The sequence below is a fragment of the Lipotes vexillifer genome, unplaced genomic scaffold, assembly GCF_000442215.2.
Source record: "Lipotes vexillifer unplaced genomic scaffold, Lipotes_vexillifer_v1.1 scaffold477, whole genome shotgun sequence".
Lineage (NCBI taxonomy): Eukaryota > Metazoa > Chordata > Mammalia > Artiodactyla > Lipotidae > Lipotes > Lipotes vexillifer.
Window position 1 is genome coordinate 5,868,856 of NW_006770652.1, and position 23,350 is coordinate 5,892,205.

The window sequence follows — 23,350 nt, forward strand, 5'->3', positions numbered from 1 at the left end:
AGTTGATCTAACTACTACTATCTTTCAAATGTTAAATGCCAGATCCCATACATGTGATTTGGTCGTATATCTCTTAATATCCCTGTTGTACCCTTTTAAGCATTTCTTCCTTCCTTGGCTCCATGAAATTACTCTCCTGTTTTTTTAAAAATATATCTATGGTCATCTTTTCCCAATCTCAGTCTTTATTTCAGGATCCTATTCTTCATTCTGAAAGATATTCCACGAAAGTACTGTTCATAGCCCTATTTTTATTCATTTACATATATATGACTTCCAAATGTCCATCTTCGATCTAAATCTCCTTCCTGAATTCTGGATCTAGGACTGCTAGATCTAGGACTAATTCTAGGACTGCTGGATACCTCCATCTGAATCTCCCACAAGCTCATAAAAATCCACATATCTCAAATGGAATCAATTGATTTTAACTGTCAAGATGGTCTTGTTATGTTTTTCTGTATCATTTAATGACTCTACCATCCATGCAGCCACTCAAGCTAGAATCCTGGAAATCATGCTAGAATTTTTCTTCTTCATATATCTCCTTCCCCACAACATAACTAATCAAGCAATGTCAGAATAAATTCTTACCATGATTTCCTCACTACTCTCCTTGGGAGTGAGTTCACCCCTAACCTCTAACGCCGTCTTCTACATTACCACTAAGGTTTGAATTCTGGCTCCACCTCTTGCCAGCTATGCACCTCTGGGAAAGTTATTGAACCCCTAAGCCTCTGTTCCCTCATCTGTGAAAAGGGGAACAGTATACAAACCTCTTAGGTTTGTACTGAGGAATAAATGTAATAATACATGTGAAATGCTTAGTCCATACCTGGTACAGGGTGAGTAATCAATAAATGTTAACTAGATATGCTGTCACTGTGGTACTTAACATTTAATATCCTGTGTCCATCATGATCTAACTCTCGCCTTTTTTATCATTCCCTCCAAAACTCCAACAACTTTGAGGTATTGTAGTTTTCTGTACAACATCCATTCTCTTTCACATTAGGGTCTTTGCATACGATATTCCTTTTGTCTGAGTAAAGGCTACTTTATTTTCTAGAATGACTAGAATCATACTAATCCTTCAAAGCCCTCAAATATCCCCAAACAGAGCCAATCTCATTTCTGAGTTACACTCTCAAATCTGAATTAGCTACTTTTCATATAAGGTGCTTGGAATCTTTTTTGATCATCTAGTGGACATAGTTTCTTGGCATCATCTGAAGTACTTCCTAAAGCACAGGTTCCAGGGCCCCATTCCACATCTACAGAATCAAAATCTTTGGGGGTGGGCCCAGGAATCTGCATTTTAACTTTGCTACCTAGGTGATTCAAGCACCCTAAATTTAGGTGAACATGGTTAAATTACCTTCCCTATAACCATTTTCATAAGCAAAATATCACAATCATACAAGTATTTCTACTCACCTGAGGGTAAAACGCTGAACCTAGCCTTGAAGCGTTGGAAATTCTTTTCACCATCAGTTTTAAAATGAATCACCATCATATTACCAGGACTGAATACCCGAGTAGCGTTCAAGATTTCACAAAGCTTGGCTGTAAAAGTTTTAGGGAACTTTGCTTTATAGTTACAAAAAATTAAAAATCAGAAAACAGAGGTAAAACATCACCCAATTAATTTTCTTCCAAAAAGTTTTGTTTTCTCCAACTTTGCTTTGTACCCTTCCATTTCATGTGGGAATCAAACACTAGTTTCAGGATAACAATGTACTATAATTTTATCTCGCAGGAAAAACTCTATAGATAGGGCAAGAATATCTGACTTTTAGTATGCATAGAAACCTCGGTTGGCTGTTAATTTATAGACAATGAGAAGAGGTGAATTAAAGAAAATCCCAGGGGCTTCCCTGGTGGCGCAGTGGTTGAGAGTCCGCCTGCCGATGCAGGGGACACAGGTTCGTGCCCTGGTCCAGAAAGATCCCACATGCCGCGAAGCGGCTGGGCCCGTGAGCCATGGCCGCTGAGCCTGCGCATCCGGAGTCTGTGCTCCGCAACGCGAGAGGCCGCAGCAGTGAGAGGCCCGCGTACCACAAAAAAAAAAAAAAAAAAGAAAATCCCAAACTTGGTATTCCTCCTTCCAAACAGAGCGGGGCTACACTTTATGTGATAGGTAACACATCTGAAATCTGCTTCACCTAAACCCCACTCTATATGGGTCCCGATCTGCTGCATCCGGGAATTGGGCTCCCTTCACCTGCCCTATCCAAATAAACATTCCAAAGTTATCTATATTCCTGGTCTCCAACCCACACTACACCTAGCTGAGGGACACATAGTAGGTGTTAAGGATGTGGCAACATGGCCAGAAGGGATAATTTTTCATACGCAGTAAATTGGTAGGTCAAAGCTGAAAGGATATTTGAAGATTTAGTTCAAAAATTAACTTTTAGGGCTCACATAGAAATTATAGCTTTGAATAATCTTTTTTTGGTTACTTTTCTTGGACATAAAAATGAATATATCAGCAATTGAAGGGATTAATACAGAAAAAATAGTTTAAAATTTTACCTTAAATCGCTGCCAAAAATTTACTCAGTGTTAACATATTCTTTTTTCCCTGGGACCTCCTTTTCACCTTCCAAATATTCTGAAACATTCTTCAAATTTTGCATGTTTCTATTAAAAACTTTACTGGTAAATCAGTTGAAGTGATAGATTTTAAAGCTAAAGTTTTATGGCATCACGAGTTTCCAGTATAAGAAATTCATATCCCCACTCTACCTCATGGTATCCAAGGAAGCTAGCCAATGCTCCAACTACTCTGGTTTGTCTCATACTTTCCAGATTAAATTTAAAGGACAGAATGTTACCACCCAACCCATGTTCCTCTTCAGGATCACCATAAATCATAACAGCATGAGTACAGTTTTGCTTAAATACTAAGGTCTTCAAATGTCAACTGAATAAATTATAAACATAACCAGAGAAGTGCTCAAAGAGAAGATATAAACTTTTAAAATTTCCCTCTATACATTAAAGGGCTCTCAGTCACACCCTCATATTCCGTTGGTAGAAGGGTAAACAACTGCAGCCTCTTTGGAGGGAAATTACTACCAGATTTAAAGACACAAACCCTTTGACCCAGTGAGTCCATTTCTGGGAATTATATACATCCACATTGTCCAAAAACAGTGACACAGGAACATACCAGCATTGCTGGCATGGGCAAAGACTGGCAAATCACTAGAAGTCTGTTAATAGGGAACTGGTGTAAGAAATTAAGGGACATCACACAATATAATTTAATGCAGTTGTTATAAAGAAGCCCTCTGGGCTTATCTAGAAAGATCCTTGAGATATTTTTAAGTAGAGAAAACACTGCCAAGAAATATGAATATATACATGTTTGTAAATACTCAGAATCTCTCTCTATGGATATTCCAGAAACTTATCAGTGTTTGATTTCAGGAAGTAGGATGGGAGTTAGATGAGTAGGAGACTTAACTTTTTGTTTTAGTCTCTTTTAAACTGACAAAACATTTTAAACTACATACAAAGATCCCCTTTTAGAGTTAAAAAAAAAAACAAATAGAACATCTTAATCATATGACAATTTAACAGTCCTGATGAAGCAAGTTCTGCTAAACACACACAGCTAATTTCTTGATGAAGCAAAGGCCTCCTTAGTTGCTTGCTTTTATAATGTGTTTCTCTGGAGCATGAATCAACCAGTGACACCCTACATTCCTGGGATACAGGTGAGGATAGCCGGCAGAGTGAATCATCCCTTCCACCACCAGCACAGCCCCACTCCCACATCCTGAACCTATGGAAGTGTTGCGGAAATCCTAGGTGAATAGCCAAAGGCATTCCCTCTTCCTCACCCTCATATCATAGAAAAACAGCAGGGAATTGCATGCCTGATTTAATACCTACCTGCTTCTGAGTTATTCCGTATAGCAGTAAAGGTAAGCTCAAAGCTGCTGCCACGGTTGTCTGTATCAGAAACAAAGGTAACTGTGGCCTCATTGGTCTCTGTCAGCAATGGTGAGGGCAATATATTTCCACAGACCTTACCTTAAAAGCAAAAGAAATTGAAAAAAGATTACTGAAAAATGATGGAAACAAACTTAGACACATGCTTTTCTGATACTACCTTCCATGAACTCTCTGTTCTAAATACACCAAAGTATACAGTAGTCCCTTTAATTCATTCTACAATCTGCTTCAATAATTTATACTCCATTTACTTCCTCATACCCAATCTCACATGTCCAAATTCTACTCATCCTTCAGGGTCTAACTCAAAGTCCAGCTCTCCATAGACATTCCCTGACAACCAATGGAAACGAGAGCTTTTCTGAACCCCACGGCACATATCCTACTCTACGCCATTTCCTACTTTGTGGTACACCTGTATTTACTTCACCAAACTGCAAGCTCAGTAGGGCAGAGACTGCTTTTACTCTGTATACATCCAGTACTTGGTATGATATCTGGTTTAATGATTGGTTTAAAGAATGATTACTGGGTAAAAAGGCCTGAAGCATGAAAGCATTTAGTCAATAAATATTATAACCCTTAGCACAATACCTTGACTATAGCATTCTGTCAAATACTTCTGAAGAGATATTTATCCTAATCATTGGCCATATGGAGACCTAGAGACCGAGGTCTATGCCAGCTCCAGAGACCTTCTATCACGCTTAACACATAATAATATTTCAATTAAAGTAAATATATCAGTTATGCTTATATAGCTTATAAGAGGTATTCAACAAAAGAAATGAAATGACATGAAATTATCTATTGTCATGAGAAAAAAGAACATTATAAAACAATGTAGAGTTCAGTGTGTACAGTTAATATGTATAGATAAATATACATCAAAATGTTAGCAGCATTTACGTCCAGGTGGTAAGGTTATGAATGGTTTATATTTTCTTCCATATGCTTTCTGTCTGTACCAGATTTGGCAAACATGCACCCACTTTTGTGGTAAGAAGGAAAAAACTGACATGGCCTTGAAAGGAAGTTTCTGACAATTGTGAGATCAATTTCGTTCAATACTGCTATTAAACTTGAGAAAGGAATCGATAAACCTCAGGAAATATGCTGGTCTTTGCTTCCACTCTTACCACATACACTCTTGGCCCCTTCAGAAGGGCACAGTTTGCAAGATGAAATAATTCCCCTGTGTGCAGAAATCTAATTTCAGATCCTTTAGCCCCTCTTTGGTTGTTTGGATACTCTAAAATGACAAATGAAAATAAATGTAGCATACTCACTAATAAGCACTCCACTGCTTGATTGTAAAGATACACAGTCATGGTCACATTCAACTTGATTTTCTATGTCTAAGCTTGTAAATTTTATTAGGATAATTTTATTTTCTGGTACCATTATTTTCCAGATACATAAGCTGCAGAGGAGAAAGTGAAGAAAGTATAATAAATGGCAGAGTCAAGTGTGACAAATAAGATCTAATATCTGAGGTTTAGCTCATAACTCAATACTAAAATTTTACAGGATATTAGAAGGTAAAAGGCAAAGGAAATGCTTTATGTGAGAATAATTTGTTTATGCTCAAATTGCTGGCATTTCTCCAAGAAATGGAGCAGTATTAATTAGAGAATGGTCAGAAACCACCCTTTAAATTTCATTTAGTTATAAAATGCAAGAATTTTGATCTACGAATTTAAGAAAGCTAAGATTCATCTCTCTAATTTATTAGTCTAATTGAAAATTCATAATATTCACCCAGAAGTTGAATTATGGATTATGAATTATGGATTGAACATGCAGCATATTTCAACCCAAAGCAGCCACATCCTCCTAGGTCAGCCTAAGTCATAATCCCTGTAGTTGCGATGTTATCCAACTTCCAGTAAGGTAAGCTGTGACCTTTCACAAATATCTTTAGAAACATGTTTTAACATTTTGAAAGTAGTTTAATAATTTAACACACAATCATTTACCTTTATTTTTCTACGTGAATTCATACTATTTACTCAAGAAAAGAAATCCCAATCGGCCAGACATCCTCAGGGTCTTCTATGGCTCACATGTATGTGAGTGCAAAGCAATTTTTTGTTTTAATTGACAAGTGACCCTCTGTCATGATTTTCATTGTTCATTTATTTACTTTTTAATTTTTTGAAGTATAGTTGATTTACAATGTTTCAAAGTATTTCAGTTACACATACATACATATATATATATATATATATATTTATTTTTCAGATTCTTTTCCATTAAAGGTCATTCCAAGATATTGAATATAGTTCCCCGTGCTATAGAGTAGGTCCTTGTTGTTTATCTATTTTATATATAGTAGTGTGTATCTGCTAATCACAAATTCCTAATGTATCCCTCCTCACCCCTCTCCCTCCTTTGGTAACCATAGTTCATTTTCTATGTTTGTGAGTGAGTGCAAAGCAATCTTACCTGGAACCTAACATGTCAGAACGAGCTTCCTTCTAAAACTCCATAGTCTTTATCAACAACCTTAGACATGCTAACTGTCCCACTGCCCTCCAAGTAATAACTTCTCAGGACTGTAGGAGTTATACAACCCTTTTATGCCCAGTTTCCAAAACCAAACACTGTAATTCTCACCAAACATCTTCTCCTTAACCAGAAACTCCTTGCTTTACTCTTTTTCTATTCAAGCTCATCATCCTGAACTAGATGTAAAAATAGACTGCCTAAAATATTATTAAAATTACTTTTTAATCACTTTGATTTAAAAAGCAATAAGCTGCCTAAAATATGACGATGCGCACTTTTCTAAGCACTTTAGTTGGAAAAGCACTCCATATCCATCTTCCTTCTTGGAATTCATTACCCCCCCTCTGAGGTAGGCAGGAGAGAAATTACTCCCCCTTCTCCAAATAGAAAAACTGGCATTGATATTGAAAGAGTCATCACATCTCACATATAATGGGAAATACAGTTTAGGCTTTATGACTTCAAAGGCCACTGTTTTCTCCTGTTTTCATCATATTATTTTCTAATTCAAAATCTCTAACTCAAAGATGGAAAATAGATTTCAAGTCACATGCCAACCTTGATTTATTGTTAGTGATTGCTGCATTAAAAGGATTCTGAGGTCTAGTCAAGCTGAGTGAGAGAGGGGTACCAGAATTAATCATTGGTTTATTCATTCAAATATCTATGGAGGGCTTCCCTGGTGGCGCAGTGCTTGAGAGTCCGCCTGCCGATGCAGGAGACGCGGGTTCGTGCCCCGTTTCGGGAAGATCCCACATGCCGCGGAGCGGCTGGGCCCGTGAGCCATGGCCACTGAGCCTGCGCGTCCGGAGCCTGTGCTCCGCAAATGGGAGAGGCCACAACAGTGAGAGGCCCGCATAACGCAAGGAAAAAAAAAAAAAAAAATCTATGGAGCATTTATTATATGCCAGGTACTGTTCTAGGCTCTAAAAGATGTAACATCTTCCATGGAAGGAGACCATCTGAATGCCATGAATCTGCCATTTCTGAGAGTCTAGCTACCACCTACCAGAATAAAGACAGGCTTGGAGAGACTATAACTCCCTGCTTCAATTTCACATTATCTCTTTCTCCCTTACCATTGGCTAATTAACTCCATTTGGAATTTAAAAGACCCTTCTTCCATCATTCAAGTTTGCTTAGCATGCTGAAGTCACTAAGTAGGTAAATTGGCTCCATGCCTTATTACATTTCTAAGACATGTCTTTTCACATTTGAACATTCTAAAATCAGAAGGATCTTACAACGGAGTCTTAAAGTTCGGTTAGAAGGGTCTCACAATGTTAGTCTTACAATCAATGTATTGAAAGAGTTTTTCAAGAGAGGATTTGTAATAGTTTTGGCCAGTCATCTGAGGGTACTATTGACTGCATACTACTTAATTTTTCTGCTTGAGGTGTTTTAGACTACACTAGTGGTGAAAATTTTAGACTACAGACTTGCATGAATATTAGCTTATGATTCAAATTCTCAGGAAGATTTGTACCCCTCCCTATATCCATTGCCAAGGTTGAGGCATGTAACTTTCCACATGAGTGGGCTTATGCCTTGTATAGCCTTACACTGAAGGTATAGGTGTCCCACTTCTATATGGAGATCTCCTAATCTTGGGTATTTTGTTTTCTTTATTGGTGGTACATAAAATAACAATGAACGACCAGTCTGTTTTCGATGTGTTGAAATATGGTACAAATTCATGCTAATATTGAGTTGTAATGTAGCTGAAAGTCTTATTCTCTTTAGTTGACTTCTTGCTTTAGTCCCTACAAGCTATTTAATATCTTAACTATTTAATCTTAACTTCATTCTCTAAACATGAAGCAGTTCAAAGTTTACAATTACTAAGACAGCATCTAGTGCCAATTCCTTCAGATTTCCCATAGATTACCTTGACATTTTCTGTTCCTTTCCCAGGAAAGGAATTATCTTCCTTCTTTCCAAAGCTAAATCTTTATTTGTTGTGTTCTCATGAAACTTCCTTCACATACATATGTATTTCTCTTGACTAATCACTCTTTCTCTTCTGCCCATAAGAACAGTTAGCCCTACCCTTCAAAAAGCAAATCCTCATTTCTCTTAATCCTAGTGCCCTATTACCCAAAGCCACTGTCCCATCTTCCTCCTTCTCTTCACTGCTCAACTGTCTTCCTCATCTCAAACAACAGCAGCTCCTTCCTTCCTGTAGGTCAAAAACCTTCAACACAATCTTAAGTCTTTCCCTCCTGAAACCCAAATTTTCAAGTTGTTAGCAAATCCTGTGGCTCTACCACTTCTCACCACCTCGACTGTTACAAACCTGGTCGAAGCTATCTTCATCCTTACCTGGATTGCTGCAGGAGCTGGTCTTTCAGCTCTTGCTCGCCTGTTCTATGGTCTATTTTCAACACAACAGCCAAAGAGATCCTTTAAAATGTGTCAGATCATGTTCCTCCTCTGCTCAACGTCCTCCAGGGGCTCCATATCTTACAGTAAAATCCAAAGTCCTTCTTATGCTCTATAAGTTTGGCCACTCATAATCGTGACCACTTTTGCCCTCTCTCACTTAGCTCTAGCTAAGTGCTAATTTTTTTTTTTTTTTCTGCCAGGAATATCCCTTCCCAAGATGATCGTTTGATGGCCTCACTCATTTCATTCAAGTCTTTGTTCAAATATCATTTTCATAGTGCAGTCCTCCTGAACATCTTCCCCAATTATTGCACAACCCAGCACTCTCTACCCCTCCTTCTTGCTTTATTTTACTGTACAGCACTTACCATCTTCTACTGTATGTAATATTATCTGTATTATCCCCACTTTCCACCCCACAACTTGCCCCACAAAGGAAAACATTTTTGTCTGTTTCATTCTATGCTGTATAACTAGCACCTAAAATAGTGCCTGACACATCTTAGGGCCTCAATTAATTGTTACTATTTGGTGAAGAGATACAAAGTCTTCAACAATCACTTAACGCATTGTGAATATAGCTTCTAACCTTACAATTCTACTGAATCAGTTCCTAACTTTTGAATTACCATATCCAATGGCATTTTATCTGAACTCATTTTGACTTTTGCAATGTTTGATACTACTAAGAACACCCTCTGTCTTGAAAGTCCTTGCAGAGATCTCTTCAATACTTCATCTAAATTGAATCACAAGTTCTCTGTCTTTGAGGGTAAATTGTCTGTCATCTGTGTATATCTTATCCAATAGATAAATGCTTTCTAGAATCTCACGCATAGCCATCCATCCTCTGCTCAAATATCCACTTATAAAGGAAATTCATTATCTCCTGTGCAGGCCATTAAATCTCAGAAATCTCTCAAATTAGAAACTCCTTTACATTGTACTGAAATCTACCTTCTTCTAACAGTCCAATTCTGCTTCTATGGTAGCCTTTCAGATAAATCAAGACAGTTCCTTCCTCCTGTCAAGTCTTCTTTGGAATGAATATATTCCTAGTTCCCTCCACCACATCTCCCAAGGCACTGTTTTGAATTTCTTTTTATCTTGGTCATTGTCCTTCAGGTAATTTCCAGCCTATCAATGTTCCTCTCTAACGATTGTATCTAGAGACCTCCTGCCTACACCCCAGCCCAGGACTCTAACAGAATAGGACTCTGGATGCTATTCTTCTAAAAGTTTAAGCGAAGATGGCAAAGGCTTTATTGGTATTACATTATTACTAGGTTGACTCACAGAAAGTCAACTTAGACTCTTAATAAGCCTTTTAAATATGGGCTGCAATTAAGCCACATCATTTCTGTCCTATACTTGTAATGGATATTTACATTTATTTTACATTAATTTTGTAAATTATAATCTCACCACCATTTTGACTTCCCATTGCCCATGGCATAAAGTCTAAGCTTCTTCACATGGAATTCAAGGTCCTCTACAATTAAGGCCTTTTTATCTTCATCGTCCACTGCTACCCCAGTTCCTACTTACATTAACATTGTTCTCCAGCTGCACTGGGACACACTGTCCAAACAGTCCTGATATTCTTCACCTCCTGACATTTCTTATACACAATTCCCTCTTCCTGGCATGATCTGTAGAAATCTCTTATATGTTAGAGCTACAAAAGACTTCATGAGCAATAAAATCATAACTATATTTCACTGTCTAGTTTCAATACCATCCCCTTAACTGAAGCATCTCTACCCCTCCCAACCACAGTACACACACCTCACAAATCACTGCAATAGGAATTATTCTCTCCATTGTCAATAGTACCAACACACCTTGGTAGTGTGGATTATAAAGTTATTTCACCCTGTTTTATAGTATAGTTATTTTTGTCCAGCTCTTTCCTCCTACCAGATTATAAACTCATAGAACTCTCATCTACCTTTGAATACCTTTCAATGCTCAATGCGATTTTAAAAATGAATGTAGAACACTTAGAAAAATGAGATAGTTGCAAAATTAATTTTTAAAGCTTAAAGATATTCTTAGCCATATAGAGGACAGGGTAGGTAAAAAATTTCTTAAGATACTGAAGCTTATAGATCATGAACTATTTTCCCTCTTCTAGGCAACACTGAACAAAGTATTACAATTATTACAGAAATAAGTGGGACAGGATTAACCACTAGATTCCCAAAACAATCTCACTACCAGCTGCTGTTAATGTTAGATATTTGAATATATCAATTCAGGTTAAGTTCCAGTCTTTGTTTGTTTGTTTATTTTTGTTTGTTTGTTTTTTTTTGGCTGTGCCCCACAGCTTGTGGGATCTTAGTTCCTAAACCAGGGATCGAACCTGGGCCCCCTGCAGTGGAAGCCTGGAGTCCTAACCACTGGACTGCCAGGGAATTCCCCTCGTAAGCTCCAGCCTTAATGTTGATGATTCATACTAACAGGTATCAGAAATACCAATTAGCAAATATTTGTCATCCAATACCAGATAAAATATTTAGGGTTTTATGTTAATCAAATAAAGTAATTGGGATACCAGATAAAATTGCCAAAACATGGCCCCTTAAAATGGCCTTATTTGGGGGAAAAACCCAGGGATCATTCCTACCAGGGTTACGTACCGATTATGAGAATAGTTGCTCTCTTTCGAATGAGGATAACGAATCTTCCCATTTTCTCCAAATAATACTGTTCCCTGAGGCCTACAATCTTCCAAAACATAGGAAAAAAAGCTGATTATCTTGCTCAGCCATGGACATTTCAAGACATATTGTACAGACTCAGCTTGAAGCTATATAATTTATATTATATAATTCGTATTTATGGAAATGCATTTGTTTGTAGGTGCCATGACCTATACTTTGTATTTGCAGATTTTGTTAGGAAAATTTCTAAATCATAATTTTAAAAATATATAATAATTTTATTAATTAACCATCTGATATTCTTTATAATACTTTTCTTCCCACTTTTACTGAGGTATAATTGACACATAACATTATATTAGTTTCAGGTTTATGACATGATTTGTTATTTACATGTATTGTGAAATGACCACCACAGTGAGTATAGTTAACGTCCATCACCATACATAGGTACAAAAATTTTTTTCCTTGTGATGAGGACTTTTAAGATCTACTCTCTTAACAACTTTCAACTATGTAACATAGTATCATTAACTATAGTCATCATACTGTACATTTTTATCTCCAGGACATTTTATAACTGGAAGTTTTAACTTTTGACTCCCTTCACCCAGTTTGCCCACTTACCACCTCTGGCAACCACCAATGTGTTCTCTGTATCTATCAGCTTTTTTTTTTTTTAATTCCACATATAGGTGAGATCACACAGTGTTTGCCTTTCTTTATTTCATTCAGGATAATGCCCTCAAGGTCCTATCCACGTTGTCACAAATGGCAAGATTTCATTCTTTTTTATGGCTGAAGAGTATTCATAATATTCTTTACCTGAGTTCTTCAGATTTAACAATTATCCAATTTTCTCAAATCATGAGTCATAATGAAAGCTGTCAAATTATAGTGTATGAAACTAATATGGTGTTTTCCCATCTCTAACTAGGATTTCCTGGGTTATAATAAAATACCTTTGTATAATGATATTAAAGTAAAAGTACACAAATTTTAGCAATGACATGGCAAGTCTCCAGCATTCGCTCAGAAATTTCAGACTCCTGTGTCACATTTTAATTGTTGGAAGCTAGAACAGGCCACTAGGGAATGAGAAGCTTAGAAAGATGATATTAAGGAGGTGTTATTTAAATAAATCACTTGTCACATTCTGATATTCATTTGACTGTGGAATTGATGGTTATTGCCTGATTTCATTGCCACTTTAAAATACTGTTACCATTAACCTTTGTTCAGCGCTTGTTAACCTTTTTTTTTTTTTTGCGGTACGCGGGCCTCTCACTGTTGTGGCCTCTCCCGTTGCGGAGCACAGGCTTTGGACGCGCAGGCTCAGTGGCCATGGCTCACGGGCCCAGCCGCTCCGCGGCATGTGGGATCTTCGCGGACCGGGACACAAACTTGTGTCCCCTGCATCGGTAGGCGGACTCTCAACCACTGCGCCACCAGGGAAGCCCACTTGTTACCCTTTTTAACTTTCTTTTTTAGGTGATGAAAACTGAATAGAATTGTTACCAGGAGAAAAATTTCCCCCTGCAGTCATGGCAATGAACAGAACACTTTTACTCTGAAGACCAAATGAAAGTGAGCTGAGAGTAGGCTCTTGTTTGAGGAGGTGCTAGTCTTCAGCTGGACCAGCAGCAGGAGTGCTTTTCAAATCATCAGCTAGGTGGCTGGTCTTGGACTACAATGAAGAAAGGAGGGAGGGAGGGAGGGATGGCGAAACACTGTGTTCTGCTGCTCTGGGTCCTGGCCTTTAACACATTTGGTTCTTACACTAAACCGCTTGTTCCTGTAAGCTGTGCTTCCTTATGCCTCTTTATTCTGCAGAGGCTGTCCCTTGTGCCATTTTCTTGAGCAGATGCTGTCCCTTTTCATTGCAAAGCTTCTGGCCCCTCAGAACTGAGCCCCCTAGGCCCCCCCTCAGTGTTCTTATAGCTCTCTGGGTTTACGTGAACTTCACCTTTTATCACAATTATCCATTTACTTCTTTGTCTCCCCTAGTAGTTGGGAAGTTCCTTGAGGACAGGTTTGGCATCTGCAGTCCAATATTTATTTTGTGAATCTAGATTTCAGTGCCACAGAACAAAAATACCTTTCCAAAGCCTCCCTGATGTTTCCACTCTTGCCAAGTAAAATTAACAAGGGTGAATGGGAGAAAGGGTGATTTTTTTTTTGGCCTTGGGGCATGTGGGATCTTAGTTCCCCAAACGGGGATCAAACCCGTGCCAGGTGATTTATTTTTAATGATCTTACGTAGTTTAGGAAAAAATTATGTCAACTGGTTAAATGCAGAAAGAATCCTCTTAATGAGTCTATATGCAAAACTATTTTAAAATCTCATAAGTACAAAAAAGCCCACATTTCATGAAAATCTACATGATCATAAATGTGAAGGTCCAGTTGATGTTCAAATTAAATTAATTTTATTAAATTATTAACTTATTATTTATTAAATTTATTAACTTATTAAATTAATAAGTATTAATTAATTCAGAGTTAGAAGTTTATATACATTATATTAGGGACTGAAAACCAGCCATATTCTTGCTTTATTTTAAAGCTTATTTCTGATTATACCTGCAACATAGAATAACTATTCTTAAAAGAAGCATGATCATTTTTTGAGTTGCAATGAAATGAGGAAGGAGGAATTCATAGAAATGACACCCACCTGTCATTGTCTGAGTGATGAAATCCATTAACTCAAACACCTTGGAAAAAATGCCAAGTGATGCCCTTCTATGGTTATTTCTGAAACGATTCCAACCTCTAGCACAAGCAGCTCCCCAGGAAGTTATCCCAGCAAGAACCCAGCTTCCATCACCTCTTCTACAAACAAGTGGACCTCCAGAGTCCCCCTTTTGTAATAGAGAAAGAGGACATTTTAAAATAGTCACAAGTTAAAAATATTTTATCAGGTCCAAAAATATCAGCACACATCTCAGAGAGAGAAGAAGTAGAGGCATATAAGCCCAAAGGTCATTATTCATCACCATTTTTTGTCTATCATTTTGTTTCTTCATCATTAGTTTCAAAGGACTGTCTTTTTGCTTAGATGTAACCTCCTTCCACCCTCTTCATGCAATCTTGTCACTCTAACACTTAATTCCTCGCTTCCTCTCAGTCTTTTGGGAACAATCATATATATTTCAAAATAAATAGAAGGAGGAGGGGGAGTTCACAGATATATGCTTCCACTATAGCCTGTCATCTGGAATTGCTCAGAAAGACTGTGTCACATCCCAAGCCCACAGCACCAGTGAATAAGGTCATGCAATAGCTCAAGCCTTTAAAATAGCTCAAGCCTTTAAAAACAGAATGCCTGGGAACCTAATTTTGTCCCAGGGGCTATATATAAAGGATCCATTGGCTCTTAGACTAGAACATAAAGGACCCACAACTTCAGAATCCTTTCTTTAATAATTCTTCATAATGGTATGTTGCTTTGAAAACATGTCAATTTTGTGTCAGATTAAACCCCCTCAGAAGGCACAGAGCTGTTGGAGAGCTTTATCCAAAAAATGATTGCTTATAAAGGATGAGACAGGACAAAGCAAGTTAAGTCTACCTATGTTCCAATTTAGAAAGTGGAATAACCGTAAATTTCTATCTCCTTCATCCCAAACTCTTCCTGGTCCTTATTCTGTTGCCCCCTAGAAGAAAAATTAAACATTTTTCCAACAGAAAATTTTAGGGACCTTCACATGGCAGTTTCAAGCTGCTTTTGCTGGCACAGAATAAAGAATCCCTGCTCCTACAGTTAAAACAAACAAACAAACAGAAAACAAAAACAAACCACTTTCGGGCTTCCCTGGTGGCGCAGTGGTTGAGAGTCCGCCTGCCGATGCAGGGGACGCGGGTTCATGCCCCGGTCCGTGAAGATCCCACATGCCACGGAGCGGCTGGACCCGTGAGCCATGGCCGCTGAGCCTGCGCGTACGGAGCCGGGGCTCCGCAACGGGAGAGGCCACAACAGTGAGAGGCCCACGCACCGCAAAACAAAACAACAACAACAACAACAAAAACACTTTCCAAGTAAATTATCTTCTTCATCTAAAACTTAAAACGCATGTCTTTCACAAATTGGCCTCCCTTTCCTTTCTTATGTTGTCAGGATTGGTCTTCTTTGTGAAGCTGTTATGTTGGCCTTGGGAGGTCACTGTCATTCACAACATCTTTTACCCCATAGTTACTATAGCTATGCTATCCTTGGTCAAACTTTGTGCAAACACTGCATTCTTCACTAAAGCTTGAAGGAAAGTTACAATGTTTAACAAAAGGTGGAACGAAAAATAATTCAGAGCTGACCTAATTAGTTAGCCAAAGTGGTCATATTGTTTGATTCCATTAGGTTGGAAATGTTGAAACCACCTTCCCTGCCTCTCCTCTTCACTCCCCCAAAAGAGGTACAGGGGTAAGAATGGACATGGGACAGAAAAGAATTCTCTCAGCCCTGGTCAAGGAACCTTTTTCAGTAGAAGCCAGATGGAAAGATGAGGGAAAAGGGAATCTTGAAGAAGTAACCCCCCAAAAACAGCTCAGGAGAAAAAAAGACAGAATCCACTATCACCCATGTGATAGTGGGTGAATAACTGGACTGGCTTATGCTTTTTACCTGGCAGGCATCCTTTTCCCCATCAGGAAAACCGGCACACAACATGGTCCTTCCCAGGGGAGGAAGGTTCATACCCTTGAGCATAGTTTTACATGTTCTGTCATCCATGATGGGAAGTTCCACTTCCTGTAGGACATTTGAATATTCTGCTGCTGTGGAGAAGGGACTGGTATGTTAGTCAACAATTGTCCTCACTGAAAGAAACCAATAAGAAGCTTACAAGTTTAAAACTTGTAGATGAGGCATCTCTGGTGGTGCAGTGGCTGAGAGTCCGCCTGCCGATGCAGGCGACACGGGTTCGTGCCCCAGTCCGAGAGGATCCCACATGCCGTGGAGCGGCTGGGCCCGTGAGCCATGGCCGCTGGGCTTGCGCGTCCGGAGCATGTGCTCCGCAACGGGAGAGGCCACAACAGTGAGAGGCCCGCGTACCGCAAAAAAACAAACAAACAAACAAAAAAAACTTGTAGATGTTTAACCAAAATGTAGAAAGCTTTTTTTAAACTGTGAATGATATTATTTCCTAAAATCTTATACTATGTGATAAAGGACATTTTTTTTAAATTTAGATTTTTAAGGTAACATAGGCAATTGTGGCTTCTCTGAATATATGCTTAAATGTTTTCACAAGAGGAAAACTTTAGTTAATAAGGCAATATTCTGTAAAATTCTTCATTTTTAAAAAAAAATCACAATATTAAAGGTAAGGAAGCTTAACTATTGTTACTTTACTGTATTATTCTTCATCTATTATAGTCACCTCTGATTCTTTCATATGACACACCTAACCAAAATGGCAGTAGGAGGAATTTTATAGAGCCTTAAGTATAGACTTTTTATGGTGAAGACAACCAGAAGTCTTCATTGGGCCAGAACTCAAGGGGGGAAAAAACCCAGGACAAATGTATTATTCAAGACCAACAAAATTCCTGCTTCCACTGGGCATGTAAAGGGGCCTGGAAGAAACATTACATCCTTTTGATGCCTCTTACTCTCTGAGATCTTGCCCCATTCACTGCCCATGCAAAAAATCCCTTCTTCAAATTTATCACCTCTATGGGGAATAGAGATCGGCTGAACAGTAGTTCCTGAAAAAAAACAGTAACAAAAAATCATAAGAGTCACAGACAAGTAATGACTAAATCAACCTGGAAACTGACATCTGGTTGATTTCATGGTTTCTACACTTTCTTCCCAAATATAATAATGACATACGTTTTAAAAGTTTTTCTCTCTCAAAAGAACTATTTCATATTTATAGAAATTTAGAAAAATGCAAGTAGACTAAGGAAAAACACATTACACATACCACAATGACCCTCCCCAAACTAGAAACATTTTAGTTTGTGCCCTTGTTCTTAAGGGATAGTTTTTCACTCAAGAGTAATTGAGCACTATTATGTGGCAAGCACTCTTCTGGGCCTCAATGAATGAGCAGAAAAAAAAAATCCTTCCCTGGCAGAACTTAGATACAAGTGTGAGTGAGTGAGTGAATGTGTGTGTGTGTGTGTGTATGTGTGTGTTTGGGGTGGGGGGAGTACAAACAGTAAATCTAATAATTTAGTTGTTAGGTAATATGTGCTCAGATTTTTCCAGAAAAATCAGAACAGGGTAAGAAAGATGAGAAGTCTGGGGATTAGGAAAGATAGCATGGGAGATGCGATTTTAAAAATGGTAGTCATGTCAAGCCTCACTGAGCAGAAGCTGAGGGAAGGAATCAGGCAGTCATCTGGGTGGAAAGCATTTGAAGAAGAAAAAAGCAAAATGGAAAATCCCTGCAGGGGAGTCATGCCACATACGTCTGAGGAAGAGTGGGGAGGTCAGGATGGCTGGAGCAGATTAAACAAAAGAAAGTTTAGTAAAAAAAATAAACAAAAAAGAGGTTAGATACAGGGCTAGGATGAGGGTGATGTCAGCTGATAAGAACACTGATTTCTGAGTGTAACGGAGAACCACTGAAGTGTTTTCAAAAGAGTAATATAATCTGACTTAGATTTCAAAAAGGATTATTCTGGCTGCTGGGTTAATAATCAACATTAGGGATGCAAAAGAGGAAGCTGGAGATGATTCAAGAGACCATTCAGATTAACCCAGGCAAGAAATGATGGTAGCGTGGAACAGGATGTTAGGAGTGCAGAGGGTGAGGCAAAAGCGATAGAATTCTTCTGATGGAGTAGATGGATAGTGTGAGAGAAAGAAGAATGAAGAATGAGTGCAAAGTTTTTAGCTTAAACAACTGGAAGATAGAGTTGTCATTAATCCAAATGGAAGGCTATGGATAGAGCAGATTTAGATGTAGGGGATAATCAGGATTTTATTTTAAACATATTAAGTTTGAGAAGTCTATTAGCTATCCAGGTAGATCATTAGGCAGTTGGCTATAAGAGCCCTATTAATCCCAGTACCGCATATAATACACAGAAACCTGGGCTGGATATATAACATCTAGAGTTATCTTCAAGTAATTGGTTTTAAAGCCTTGATCCTGGATGAGATCATTAAGGGACTGAGCACAGAAAAAGAAGAAGCGGTCCAAGGGCTGATACCTGGGGCACCTCAACAATAAGCCACAAAGAAGAGGAGGAGTCATCAGAGAAGACTAAGAGAAGGTGTAAGAAGTAGAAGGAAAACCAAGGGACCCCTAAAACTCAAGTGAGGAAAGTGTTTCCAGGAGAGTATGAGCAACTCTGTCAAAACTCCTATTAAGTAAGCTACGGATGGAGAATTTATCTGTGAATTTAGCAACATGGACATGGTGACTGTGACATGGGCAAATTTGGTAGAGTGGTGGGGGTGAAAGTGTGGCTAGCTTGGATGCCTAATAGACATCTCAAAAAAAAAAATTAGCTGTAAATCTAATGGTCACTTCTCTGTTGGAATATAGTATTCTCTAGATTTTTTGGGATCCACGCTGGGGTTTTAGGATGCTATAATTTCAGCACAACATATCTAGATATAAAATTATTATTATTATTATTATTTGCGGTACGCAGGCCTCTCACTGCTGTGGCCTCTCCCGTTGCGGAGCACAGGCTCCGGACGCGCAGGCTCAGCGGCCATGGCTCACGGGCCCAGCCGCTCTGTGGCTTGTGGGATCTTCCTGGACCGGGGCACGAACCCGCGTCCCCTGCATCGGCAGGTGGACTCTCAACCACTGCGCCACCAGAGAAGCCCATAAAATTATTTTTAATATTATGGTTTGAAATTACTGGGCTTCTTAACTCTGAAGGTTAGTGTCTCATCAGCTATGACTAACCCTCACTCACTTTCTCGTAAATTATAGCCTCTCTCTCCCATTATCTGTATGCCTTCTAAAGCTCAAACTGATTGTTTACCATACTCTTCCAGTCTACTCTGTCCCACTTTTTTGTCTCTTTGGATAATTATTTCTGATCTTCTACTTCTCTATATTTGATCTAATCTGCTGTCTAATCCAACTATTGTGTTACTAATTCCAATTATATTTTCATATCTTTTTTATTGACTCTTTTCCAAGTCTTCCTCTTCAGTTAATAGTTTCTTGTTCTTCAGTCATTTTTGATAGACTTTAACTTAAACTTAAGTAAAACATACTTTATATTATTATAAACATACTTTATATATTATTAAATATATATTATTAATAAATATAATAAATATATATATTATTAAAACATACTTTATATATTATGCCTGCAATCTTGGGAGGCCTGATCCTGATTGCTGTTATTTTGGTGGCAACTTTCTCTGTATGCTTTTAATTGTGTGCTCTCATTCATTAAAACTTTATGGGAATACATTCAAGCTGAGATTCAAGTTCATCTCTTCAAAGAGAATTTACTACCTTTGCTTCTGCCAGAAACCCAATTACTCACCTGGAACAACTTTAAAGTCTTGGCTTGGAGTTTTGGGTGACAGGTAATGTGAATGCCAGCATCAAACCTGAATGAAGCCTGGCTCAGGCTACATACAGATTCTTCTGAGAGCGCTCCATTCAGGGCCAAGGTTCAAGTATGTAAATTTCCTTATTCCTTCACTTTATGTGGTATATGTTCCTTTTTCCCCTTTCTTTCAAAGCATCAGCTTTCAGGAAGTCCCAGGTTACAACCACGGGAAGCTCCAATTAGACTTTCCCATCCCCCATCCTACTCCCATGCAGGCTCCTTGCATGGCCAGTTAAGGCTCTAGGTTCTTAAGATGCCTCAAGGGCAGTCACTTACTTCAGTGCCTGGCTAACTTCTCTGGATCTGTTCTCTTTCATAGTTTTTGGCCACTGAACACTTCCCTTTCTTGTATTTTAAAAAAGTAGATTTTTAATATTTTAACCAGAATGTTTAGATTATTTGTGCTGACAGAGTGTCAGATATCTAGTACATAACAGTGACAGAAAGAAGTCTCTGAGGACATTTTCAAATGTCCCACACTCCTTGGCTAGAGCTGAGTACAGGTAGATGGCCTAGAATATTGCCCAGCCAAGACACTGGAGTACTTAAAATGTTGATTAAGTTAAGCATACGTAATTCGTGGCTGGTACAGTGTTTCTTATACATTATAGATTAAACAAAATTATTTTTTAAGGAACAAAACTTAGCTATTCAAATATTTCTAGATATATACACAGGAATTGAAGTTAACTGGCAGAGAATTAATAAACAAAATTTTCTCCATTATTATTATTATTATTTTTTTTTGCGGTACACGGGCCTCTCACTGCTGTGGTCTCTCCCGTTGCGGAGCACAGGCTCTGGACGCACAGGCTCAGCGGCCATGGCTCATGGGCCCAGCCGCTCTGCGGCATGTGGGATCTTCCCGGACCGGGGCACGAACCCATGTCCCCTGCATCGGCAGGAGGACTCCCAACCACTGCACCAGCAGGGAAGCCCTCCATTATATTTTTTTGTACTCCAACTCTCCCTACTTACCAAAGTTGGCTTTGTGTTTTAGATATAGCAGTGCAATATCAAAACTCATATATCCAAGTCTGTTGTATTTAGGATGGATAATAATTTCTGAGACAGGAATTTTCTGTTCCTCCTTATCCTTCTGAAAGAGGTTATACTCCCCAGCAGTCACAGTCAGATGCTTAATTTGCTTCCTAAAACCAAACAAAAATCTTTCAATAAGTCTAGCTGTCTCCTCCCAGGAGAGACAGTCTTGGTTTCATGTAATTAAATGAAAGTGATTAATGTACCTTTAAGCATTTCTAAGTCTTAAAAGAAGATGTATCTTTATTAGTGATTATTATCAATTGTTATAATTCCCTGTAAATTATAGGTATCTATAAAAAGTCATGGTTTTCAATCACAGAGTGTTTACATTCTGTGAGCCCTTTGCCCTAGCGTCAATTGTCTTTCTGCATAAAATATTTGTGTCTTCTTTTGTACATAAACCAGTCTATATATGCTCTACCATTTTAAGCAAGATAGAAAGGTTGTTCCTAGAACTGTCCTTCTTTTCTTTTTACTAGTACCCTTTTAATCTAGTCAAGTATCTGTTATTTCCACAGTATTTTCCCCTCCTAATTACTGAAACTCAGATTATTAGAACATTAGTGCATCCGCTCAACATTTGTTGTTAATACTTTATTAAAATAAGTAACCATCACCCCTACCCTACCACTACCTCCACAGATCATAGATGATGTCTGCGATCTTTGGGGTCTCTGATTAGTAGAGTAGGAAGCACAAGAAATCTTGGGATATACACAAGTTTCTGGGAATCAGGAAGGTCAGTGGGTAGGTGGACCAGAGGGAAAAATTAAGAAAGGGACTAAGGTTGAACCTTGTATGGTATTTAGGGCGTCGAATCTCCCAATCCTATTGCCATGGATCAAGGTTTGATAAGTAATGGAAATCCACAACTTACTCATCGAGGCTAGCCAGGCAGTTTGCTGCTGTAACCACCAGATCATCTTGAATCAAGCTTCCTCCACAGAAGTGGTGCCTACCTAATTTCAGGGAGACCTGCCCAAGAAAAAAGTTATGAACACAACTAATATACATCTCCACACAGATGTCATCTCCTTCAGAAACATTTGAAATCAACTCTTCTAATATGATGTCACATTAAGACACTGATATAAATTGGTTAGGAAAAGATTTCCTATGAAGTAAATTCTTTGACAGTGAGGTCAAGTGGGGTCCAGAGAAAAATTACATGTTAACCTAGAGTTGTGGTATTTGAAACAAAGGAAATAATTCACCGTTTTCTCATTAAGAAATCAATGTCTTTCTTATACCCACCTGCCACGGGTGTCCACCAACTGTTGAATTTCCCCAGCTACTAATTCTAGAAAAGAACTCCGATTCCAAGATAGTTTCCGTACTTTTCAAATCAACTGCACGAATTCCGCACTTCAGTCCTGTGTGGGAAAGCATATATGTGATCACACACACACACACACGGCACCTTATGTAAGCGTTCACTTTATCCTGATTTCCACGTTCGGATTTTCCTGGCCTGGCTCAGATGTTCTGGTGTCACTCAGCTGCAGGCTATCCCCTTTCTTTTCTCAAGATACCCCTGACACTATACCACTAGTTGACTAGAACTTGCCTCGCGACTCCCTCTGCCCTTTACAGCCTGAGCTACCTTAATAAAAAAGACCTGGGCACTGCATGAGCGCCTCTCCCTCTGGTGATGGATTCGGGGCTTTCTCTGGGAGGGTGAGCATCACATAATTTAGGTGGAATGAAAGACGCTGGAAAACATATGCTGCTCCGGAACAGAGCTATTAGGTTTTAAGTTACTTCTACTGGGTTATCTTTCCTTGGAGGAGAATCCTTAGCACAAGCATGATTAGCAGATGTGCCTAAAAACCTGAACTCCAGAATCCAAAGGATTGCAGAAGAAAATCCGGCCCAGGCCCTTCTTGGGCACACCTGGCTGTTCTCCTTTCTGCCCTGGGGAGGAATGAAGTCCCCTTGCCGGCGCTCAGACGCTCGCAGCCTCGGCGGCGCCCAGAGCCGGGCTCACCTCTGCTCCGCCAGGGGCGGACCACGAGGACCAAGAGCAGCAGCGAAGCAGCCCCAGGCGGCGTCCGCATGGCGCCCGCGCGCGGGGACCCGTCTGTCTTCCTCAGACGCCGGCGGTGCAAACCCGGCGAGGAGAGGCGCTCCGGCCGCAGGGCTCGCGCTCCCGGAAGCGCACGCGCTCTTCACTCCCTCCCGCGGCGCCAAGGGGCCGCACCTGCCGCGCAGCCGGATGCTCAGCTTTCCCTCCT

The 23,350-nt window shown here is 39.1% G+C and overlaps 1 protein-coding gene across 1 annotated transcript in view; it reads right to left on the minus strand.

Moving 5' to 3' along the window:
* OVCH1 (ovochymase 1) overlaps positions 1–23,173 on the minus strand; it is an 85,782-nt gene extending 62,609 nt beyond the window's left edge. Inside the window, 15 exon segments of the mRNA XM_007446312.1 lie at positions 1,167–1,331; positions 1,438–1,566; positions 2,844–2,908; positions 2,910–2,929; positions 3,666–3,796; positions 3,907–4,047; positions 5,259–5,392; positions 8,803–8,854; positions 14,209–14,395; positions 16,153–16,304; positions 17,142–17,237; positions 21,051–21,223; positions 21,994–22,091; positions 22,371–22,489; positions 23,104–23,173. Coding sequence (XP_007446374.1) covers positions 1,167–1,331; positions 1,438–1,566; positions 2,844–2,908; positions 2,910–2,929; positions 3,666–3,796; positions 3,907–4,047; positions 5,259–5,392; positions 8,803–8,854; positions 14,209–14,395; positions 16,153–16,304; positions 17,142–17,237; positions 21,051–21,223; positions 21,994–22,091; positions 22,371–22,489; positions 23,104–23,173 — 1,732 coding nt within the window.
* Between the last annotated feature and the right edge of the window lie 177 nt (positions 23,174–23,350).